This window comes from Anopheles darlingi, chromosome 3 (assembly GCF_943734745.1).
Source record: "Anopheles darlingi chromosome 3, idAnoDarlMG_H_01, whole genome shotgun sequence".
NCBI classification, from domain to species: domain Eukaryota; kingdom Metazoa; phylum Arthropoda; class Insecta; order Diptera; family Culicidae; genus Anopheles; species Anopheles darlingi.
Genome location: NC_064875.1, coordinates 45,385,939 through 45,395,938, shown reverse-complemented (window position 1 = coordinate 45,395,938; position 10,000 = coordinate 45,385,939). Strand labels below are relative to the sequence as shown.

General features: G+C 50.7%; 1 protein-coding gene across 1 annotated transcript in view; it reads right to left on the bottom strand.

Moving 5' to 3' along the window:
• Window positions 1-10,000, bottom strand: part of LOC125954591 (protein scabrous) — a 48,560-nt gene that overhangs the window by 9,920 nt on the left and 28,640 nt on the right. The window contains exon 3 of the mRNA XM_049685035.1: window positions 2,111-2,731. Coding sequence (XP_049540992.1) covers window positions 2,111-2,731 — 621 coding nt within the window. The remainder of the gene's footprint in view (window positions 1-2,110; window positions 2,732-10,000) is intronic.

Here is a 10,000-nt window from a genome sequence, read left to right as displayed (position 1 = left end):
GTTGAGACGTTCAAGAGGTCCAGGAAGCGAATTGAAGCGAGCACTGGTAGCCCCGTGGGGGAAGGGGGATGTTTTCCCCGGGAAAAGCAATCACCATTACCGCAGCATTAACCACCCTCTTCACCTTTCGTTTCGTCAGCACCACCACCACCAACCGCAATCGCAATTCAATTAAACTCGTCCGGTGCCTAAAACGTGTTTTGGGGCAATCGATGCCTGGTGTTATCGTTGGGCGCCATGTTGCTGGTGCTGCTGCTCGATGATTAGTGGCAACGGAACATGCCTATTCAGGCACTCTGGGCGCACTATCGCACGATCGAAACGATGCAGTCGAGAATTATGATAATGTTTGTCTAATTACATTACTACTCATTGCCACGTAGCTCGGACGCGCGGGCAGTAAATATGATTTCACATCGTCAAGGGGTCGTGTCGTGGGGGCCGAAAGTGCGAGATAATTACAATAAATGGGGTTGAGCGAGTGAGCGTCCATTTCAATTAGTTCGTGCTCGCTGATGGACAACATTCAGTCAGCCTGGGCCGGGGAGGGTGTTTTGAGAATGGTATGGCATGGCATGGCATGGCATGGCGCGGAATGCCATCAACCTCTAACATCAACATCGCACACACACACACACATATATGCACTCTGCATCCTAACTCGTTTGCTGCCAGTGTTGCTGCCTGGTCGCTGTTTCAGTAATTGAATGTTATGTTCTCTGGCCGGTCACCGGGCGTGCCCGAGAGCCATTGGCAAGTGCGCTGCAATGCTGCGAGCGTAGTTGCTATTCCCGCGAATCGGGCGAACGCGATGCCCCTTCAGGGACGTTGCATTACATCGCGAATAGTAATGCAAATTGGTGCGTGCGCTCCAAATGTTGAATTCCCATGGTTACCATGGCCATCGATGGATTGAGGCGAGCACCCTGGCGAGCACACGCACGCACACAGTATTGTACGCAGCCAAATCGTACCGGAGACTCACCATGCGCCTCCATCATGCGTTTTCGGTGAACAAAAACCATTCCCCCGGGCGAGGGGGTGCCACGAGGGGATAGAAAAATGTAGAAATATGCCAAATTCGCTCGATAACACTCCCCTCGCTCTCTCTCTCATGGTGCACGTGGTGTTGAGATTGTTTCTAAAGTGAAGCCGAAGTGAACTGCTGCCGCTGGGAGCTGCTGTCACGGCTGCTGTCGTCAGTGGGAAGCGGGAAGAACGTTCCACCGAATGTGTCATCGAAGCAGGCTGAAGGCACACACTACCGTGTGTCTCTGTGTGTGTGAGCCCGCGAGCGTGCTGCAGGTAATTTAAATTTCACGCTTGTCAACTGTTCGCTTTCGCTTGGATCGGGCGCTAGCGGCTGATCGATGGCTGACGTATGGCACCGTGGGGCGGGGGATTGTCCCACCTCCCCGGGAGCGCCGGAATGTCCCAGAGTGCCCATGGGGCGATCCCTAGAGAGAAGCGATACGCGGGACGCTTGTGATGGGCCAATAAATCAACGAACTTAGAGACATAACGTTATCCGACGGTCGCGGGCTCTGTACGCGGGGATTACATCGTTGTAGAATGGAATTTTTCGGAAGGGGACCAGTAGGTGCCACGAGCTAATGAATGTGTCCAACGGAGCGTCAAAATGGTTGAAAATGGGTTTTTGGGAAAAGCTTTTTTATAAGATCCACCTCATCCCATCTCTCCATCGGAGCTGCAATGCATTTCGCTCGACGATGGTACCAACGATGGTGGTCACGAACGGTGCAACTGCATAGAATGGTTCCATTTAGCTGCCGGCCAATGCATGCGATGATGGAATGGCATCGGATCGTGCGGCTTATGCCTCGAAAGCAATTGGATTGTTCTATTTCATCGGGAAGCGACCATTTTTCACAACAACAAAAAAAGAGAGGCCTTCAGAGGCCAGCCCAGCCTTCTGTTTCGATTGCTGGTACAGGAAATAATTTATGACCTTCGGAGGGTTCCTGGTACCGCCGTCGAATCGCACCAAGCTATAGATATTCATCTCGCTACAAGCGCTTATGCTCGCTCGATAACATATTGGCTATCAAAGTGCGAGCGTTTTCATTTTTCAAATTATGCCATCGCTTACCTTCTCGAGCCGATTGTGGGCCATCTCACGGTGCAGCTGGGTGGCGGAACGGACACGCGCCACATCCTCCTTCAACGCGCGCAATTCCGTCTGTAGCTGGCGTACGGTGCTCCGTTCTTCCTGCAATGCACTCACACTAACCGCCATCGCCTGTACGCTGCGAGCCGTGTTGTGGACTTCCTCCCGTACCAGACCTTGCTCCGAGACGACCTGAGCCACGCTGTACTCGACTTTGGCGATTTCGCGCCTCAAATCCGGAACCGTCTTGTCGAATTTGGTTTGCATCGCTTCGACGTCCTCGAGCAGCTCGAGCATCGAACCGTGCAGCTTGTCCAGTGAGGCCACCTGACGGCTTACGTTGAAACCGGCACTGGCCAGACGGCGCTGCTCGACCTCGACGCTCCGCAATCGATCCGCCAGCCGGTGACCGTGCAGTTCGTTCAGTTGTCGCTTCAGGACCGATTGTTTCACCTCCAGTTCGTGCAGCTGCTGGCGGATGAAGCGCTGGTGCCGCATCCGATGGTCCGCCTCCGGTTCCACAACAAAGTCAATGGTGGATGGGAGCTGCCCGGCTGGTCCTGGGGATGCTTCCTCCGTATCGCCGAACGATGTTTCCGTGTGCTGGAAAGGAACAATTGTGAGAGTGATGTTAAAGTATTTTGTAGAAATTGTGGTCATAGATTCGTTCGTTCTTGTTCGTTTAGGACATTGAACGAATTCCAGCGTTACGGTTTGGCTTTAAATTGATCATTGGATTCCAGTGCAAACAGGTTAGCAGATACTAAATGGTAAATGGAAACGAATACTATGAACAAGTCCCCCTCTTCCTACAGTTCATCCCTTAGCATAACAAATCGAGACCGAGTTTCCGGCCTAATGAACTCCACTCCGAACACCACACCAGGTTACAACACACACTCACACACACGCACACGTTGTGGCTTAATTTTCAAGAAACTTAATCGGCCCGCAAGCCCTCCCAAACCCCTCTTTTCATTCCACACTCGAACACCGTGTTCGAGACCGACGGGACTGACAAACAAGCCAGCCAGGAAGCCAGCAGCAGCCTTTACGAGGACGAATATCGTCGGTCCGGTGTGCTTGATCATATCGTTTTACTCGAGCATCCCCCGTCCCTGCCAGCCCGCCTGCCTCAAGGGTGTAAAATAAACATTTCAAACAGCCCGAAACACGAACCGACAAGCTGGCATCGAATTATGTACGTAATTAAGAGCAAAAGGGGCTAACACTACACCACTCCATCCAACAACCATCCAACACCATCATCAACCGGCACCAGCAGCAGCAGCACCATACAGCAGCGACTTCTGGCTACTCACGACGTAATGGCTGTGGCCGTTGTGGCGCACAGTGTATGTGTGTGTGTGTGTGTGTGTCGCTTCTAGCAGTGAGGCCACTTGCACGGCTTCCTGGCTTCGATCTGCAACATTCAATCAACTTAATTAACCACAACTCACTGCAAACTGGCAGCAAGGACCACCGGCGAACTCCGGGACCATGGGTCTCAACTTCAGTAGTCAAACAGAGAGAGCGAAGAAGAGACCGAAGAGAGCGAAGAGAGAGAGAGCGGAGCAATTACTGTAATCCGATTGTTTGCCGATCCAATTCGCCTGTTGGGGGTGAAATCACGGGCACCGACCCCCGACCAGCGACCACCGAAACTAAAATACTAGACGAGACACATCACGGGAACTTTCACGCTGCGCCAACACCAACGGAACCGGAACCGAAACCTTGCAAAAAGCTTTGCATCGTCGAGCGATTTTTGCTGCTGTTGTTGCAAACAAGAGACGCGCGCAAGAACCGCGCCACAAGATTAATGCAAATTGATGAGATCGACCCCACTCTCTGCTCTCCGGGTCACGGCAAATCCATCCATCGAATCCAATTCCGAAAGAAGATCAGAGAAGATCAGAGAAGATCAGAGATTCCCGTAGCGAGCTGAATCTCGGTAAACTTTTCACTTCGCAATTAGTTTTCGCAATGGTGTGGCCCTCCGGGCACGTCGAGCACGTACCGGAAATTCATCTTCACCTTCCCTGTGATGTCGTTGCCGAGCTCAAGGCGTAACGTGGCAGACACACACACACACACACACACACACACACAATGCGACCACGGCTTCGGCTCCGGCTAATGAAAACCGTTCAACGAGCTACTTTGGCGCCTTGAAATGAGCCCTTTCTTACGGTCTGGCCGCTCGTATCATTTACGTGTCCAATTTTCCACGTGTGTAGTTAACGCCAGTAACACCATCAGCAGCAGCAGCAGCAGCAGCATCAGCATCACCATTATGCCACGATGAAGCTACACGTTCACGCTTGCTACATCCGACGGTTCCGACACTGAAGGTACCACAATAATTGAACCAGAAACAGAGAGAGAGAGAGAGTCAAAGCAAGCCGGGGAAAAAAACCAAGATGAAAATAGTCGACAAACGACGGCCAATCGAGAGGCCATCTTTCGGGGCAAACACTACCTGGTTCGCGAGGCAGCCCGGCACCATTGCTGCGAACAAACACAAGCTCGGTTCGCTGCAGCCACCACCGTACACTTCGACCCGTGAAGGCACACCAAAACCCAATGGCCGTTACTAAGTTTGGCGGCAAAAAAAAAAAGAAAATGCGGCAACCACACGCTTACCTGCTCACATTCTCTCTCTCTCGCTCTTGCTTTGCCAGCCACAGAACGCGCCGGATGCTTCCTAACGAGGTTGAAAATTAGGATGTAAGCTGGCACCACGTACCGCCGCGCTGCTCTACTGTTTTGTCTACCGCTTCTGAGAGAGAAATTTTCCGGCGTAACGCGAAGGTGTGCGCTTGTGTGCACAGCTGCTGCTAGCAAGGGTCTTGTTCTTGTTCATACGGTACACCGCATATTATGCGCTCGGTAGTGGCCTCGTGTGTTTGAGCACCAGCTGCGGAAGCAAGAAATGGCCTAACCAGAGCTGATGCGAATGCAAAAAATGCTCTTCCGCATTCTGCTTATGCAGCGCACAAACACACACACATATACGGTTATTCTAGTGCTTCCAGGGCTCATATATTTCGCACCAGGCGGTGGTGCTTTTCTGCATTTTCCTTAAATTTTTTGTTTTCCCCTTCCGGATGCTGGATGCACGATCTGAGTAACGATTATTAAATTGTGTTACTACTAGCCCACTATAGCGTGCCAAAGCAAAAACCAAATATGTGTAGCTGCTGGACTGCTGGGAAAAAAACGGTTCGCTTCGAAAATCTAGGACACCACCACCCCCGAGTGGGAATCATTTTTCGGTGCATTTTCGCCTCCATTTTGCCGAAAGCTTGCTAGCTAGCTGGCTAGTGGGGCGGGTTTTTTGTGCATTGCAAAGCCACCTGTCTAACTAACTATCAATGTTGCTCCGTTCTACCCTAACGAGGCCACCGTTAGCGGCAAACCGGATCTTTGGATCCACACCATCCGTAAATCATGATGCTAGGGAGTGAGTTTTTATTGTGAAATAATGTTGCACGCTGCACACCGCTGCCGGCTGATCGTGGTCGTAGAGTGTAAAACATACTGTTTTTCCTCATTCCACAAACAACAACAAAGGTGGAGGCGCCTCCATCGTCTATGCAGCTCTCTCTCTCTTTCGCTCCTGCTAGTTGTGGTCTTCTCATCAGCTCAGAACACTTTCCGGGGGCAACACATACACTAAACTGGCGTCCGGATATAATGAAATTAAAACAAATCGCTTAAATTGCACTTTTCAGGTGAATAAACAAATCTGCCGCTTGGCCACCGCCTGGACCAGGAGTTTTGCAGATTTACCGGACCGGACTCGGACTCCCTCCAGCCCCTTGAAAAAACCAACCAACGAAATTGCAACAACAAAAAAGGAGCGAACAAAACCAAACAGCTTGGTGCTTTTTGCGGAGCGCTTTTTTCCGCCGTCGACCAATGCTGTTGCATTGGTGATCTGTTGGTTTTGGGGGTGGGGCAGAGTAAGGGCCCCCTTCCGTTGGGCTCCTTGGAAAACAACGAGAACGAGAGCGCGAGAGAGAGTGTGGCTTCGAAGAGAAACTTAATTAAAAATGCAAATAGTTTTTGCCCTGCATCCGATGCATCCTGGAGCCGGAAACGAGTTCGGTGTTCAGAGCAACGAACGGTACGGGCTTACACAGTACAGTGGTCCAGTGGAAAGGGTACGGTGTGGTAAGGGAAGTGCGTGAAAAATCACGGAATATGAAACTCAGTCACTCGATTGAGCCGGCTACGGCCATGTCCGCGGTTCGGTTGAGTGATTTCGTGCCAGCAGCCAACAGCAGCGGCAGCAGCAGCAGGAAGCTGCATGAGTTCCCCATCTCCTTTTGTCCGTTGCTGCTTCCAACGTGGTGGGTTGGTAGGAATTTTGCCATTTTCCTTTTCACCGTTCCAGCGTTTGTTGCACTTTTGCACGACACGATGCCGCAACGGTACGGCGCGAACTGGCATTCAATCATGTGCCCGATAGCGGTGATGCGTTGCGTTGCGGCACTCCTAACACTCCCACTGGAATGGCATTGCACACATTGTATTGGTGCACATGTTTGTTTTTTTTTTGCCACAGTCCTGGCCGACAAGGTGGCTATACATTGGCTATTTCAGAAGAGTGGCGATTGCTGCTGCTGCTGTCCGCTTGTTGTTCATTTCGTTGATGGTTGTTTGGTGGCTATTGACGGCCAAGAGCCACCGATTTTGCAGCCCCAAAAAATCCCTCCCTTAGCACGAAAGAGCTCACTTCTCTTTCTCCCATCGTGATCTATTGCTTTTCGATCATTAACGAAGCGAAATGAAAAGAGAAACATATGATTCGTGAGGTGGGCACTTCGTGAGAGGCGAGTTGTTGAATGAGTTATTGAGTTGTTCTTCGCGTGCTCGAGATGAGGCGGGTTTGCAACTCCAATTGATTTGGATTAATCCTTAATGAAATGCGCTGTAATAGTATGCGCTATCGAAATATTGAGCATCGTGGTAGCAGGATGCAATGATTGGATCAGATCGTAGTTTTGTGCAGCAACAAACTGAATCGTTCTCAATAAACTCTAATTTTTCGAATTCATTTTGGTTACGAAACATATCTCTACACTTTTTTCCGAGGTTATTTCCGACCAATCAAATACTGTGTACGATGAAGCGGTACATTGAACGAGGGAAATCTGCTCTTCTGGAACTATCGCTTCACGGTATTCACATGATATTCGATTCCGATCCTCCGAAGGGAAAATGAAAGCTTCAGAGCTCCGAGGGAGCATAGTGCATGTAGCATGTGTTTGTTTTTTTTTTAAATTTTCACCAGTACGCTCGGTTGCAACTAAATACACTTCCCCCTCGAGAGTTTCAAAGCGCCGGAAATTCGCCAGAAAGCACCGCTTGCAAAAAGGGAAAATGCGGTACTAGCTTTTCTATGAAATCCAATTCAAAAGCACCGTTGAGCGGTTGTGGCGTTGGCAGGAAGAATATTATTTTTCCCGGCCACACTGAAGGACGTAAAATTTCGCTGGAATTATGATTTTGATGTTTCTTTTTTTGTTGTTGTTGTTAGAAATACCTCAACAAGGTAGCAGAATTGCATTTCGAAGAGCATTGCCTGCATTGCACACCGCACCTGGAAAGCACCGCGACTCGGGCCACGGGAAGCGGATAACGCCCGGTAAAATGTAATATCCTGCATCCACTCGAGATGCAGGTGGTCGGCAGCTTCGAGGATTTCCAGTATGCTTCAGCAAAACCGGAGGAGCAAATGTCGCACAAGCTTTGTAGCGTGATAAACTCACTTAAGAGGACATTTCAATCTATGCTGTCACCTTGGGAGGTGCACCAGCGCACCAAGTGTTTGCCTTTCCGCCCTTTTTTCCATTCGGCTTTCACCAAACGATTCTTTTCACTGTTTTGGAGCGTGCTGGTGCTGGTGGTTGTGTCACTAGGTGGTCCAGCTCTTTCCGACCCAAAAACATATTTCCACCATTTCCGCTGCAACGACCAGCACCAGCAGGAAAAGCAGTTTCCAAATTCGTCCCAAAAGACAACTTGCCAAGCAATTCACAGGCTGCAGCCCGTGACGCATATGATTTGTGTGTGTGTGTGTTTGTATGTCCAGGAGTAAGTCCCCCCCCAGTGTGTGGAGCAACTTTGTGCGGACTTACATACAGCGAGACCACCCTTTGCCCTTTGATGTCCTACAGGATCACGAGATGGCGACGCGAGAGTGCGACTAGAACTAAAGCATCTGCATCTTGTGCAAATGACACACGGTGATGGAGAGAGGGGAAAGCGACGACAAGGAAGGAAACCTTGAACGCACAAGGAACGCACACATGGGCACCCGCGAACGGTGGTAGATGAAAGCCGTCGCCAAACATCAAAGAGCATACTGTGGTGGATGGACCAGCATGCCCCAACACCGGACCGGCGAGCCGTGCAACAGGATTTGTGACCCCCCCCCCCTCCCGCCCCCTCACAAAAGCCTCTCTCTTCTGTCTCTCTCTCTCGTACTCGATGCACTTACAGGCTAAAGTCCCAAGCTTCCCATTATGGTTACAAAGTGCCAACCGGGAGCATCACCATCAGCAGTAGCAGCAGCAGCAGCAGTACCAGCATCATATGGAGGACACTGGCTATTGGCTGAATATTTTATCAAGGCCTGCCTGGATTTGTTTGCCTGTGCAAACAATGAACAGCCATGCCAGAGAGGGAGAGAGCGTGCACTCTGCCCTCTAATCGTTGGCATCTCTCGGTGTATGTGTGTGTGTGTGTGTGTGTTGATGGCCACACGAGCTCGGCATGCAGGCCGTGGTCCTTGAAGGACACTCGGGGGATAGAGGATGATGCAGGTTTCAATTTACCGGCCCCTCCAAAGCATGGCGTGCATGGCGTGCATGAGGTGCATGAGGTGTCAATATCAGTAGTCGAGCGTCCCTGTGTGTCCGTGAGGGCCACTCCACCACCGGAAGCGGAACCTCGTCCTGTGTAATGGGTTGTGTCGAGGCGAAAGTAATGAACCATTTGCCTGGATAAACATCGGCGTATGCAGGAGCAGGACCGGCACCGCAACACCTTGGTGTTTGCTGATCGAGCAGAAGGCCTAGTGATGGGCATAGTCTAGTGATGGACACGAGAGGCAAGTTTTCGAGTTTTAAATTTAAATAAATAAAACCAGCTACCGATAGCGAGCAGCGTTCTGAAGGAGTTTCCTTCGCTTAGAATGTAATATGATTAAAGTTGTCCCTTGATTGAATATCTTCACCATCATCATCATCATCAGGCGGACAATAACTTTGCTGCAAGACGAGAAGACGATGCACGGCAGCAGAAATTGTAAATTCTTATTTAACTCCCTCCTCACTCCCTGGAGGCAAACAGTGGACCAGAGGAGGATGTGGCATCAATGCAGCAGAAAGGGTGGCTGTATTGTCGACGTCGTTGGGCTGGTGGGTTAGTGACATGATAGAAAAAAAGGAAAAGACGCAAAAAGAAAATGCAGCAATAGGTTGTTCGTTCGCTCTTCCTTTCCTTTGCCCCGTTAGATTAGCCCACGTCGGTGTGGAGCGAACGAAGAACGAAGCAAGTCACCGACGGCCACAAACCCGACGGTAAGCGAATGATCCGGAAATTCAATTTGAAAGTTTCCCGGTTTGCACTACTACTACCACCACTCTCGCCACTCGCCCTTTGCGAGGGGCGCTCCCGGTGCTAGTGGGCCCTTTGGGCTTTAATCACTGAGCTTCTGAGGAGTTCGTCGTCGTCGTTTTGCATTGGCATTGCAAGCGGACTCCGACCGGACGTGCAGCAGTTGCAGCAGCAGCGGTGGTGGTGGTGGTAGTGTTCGACCTTCGGGCATTCGAGAACGAGGACGAACACCGTCTGACC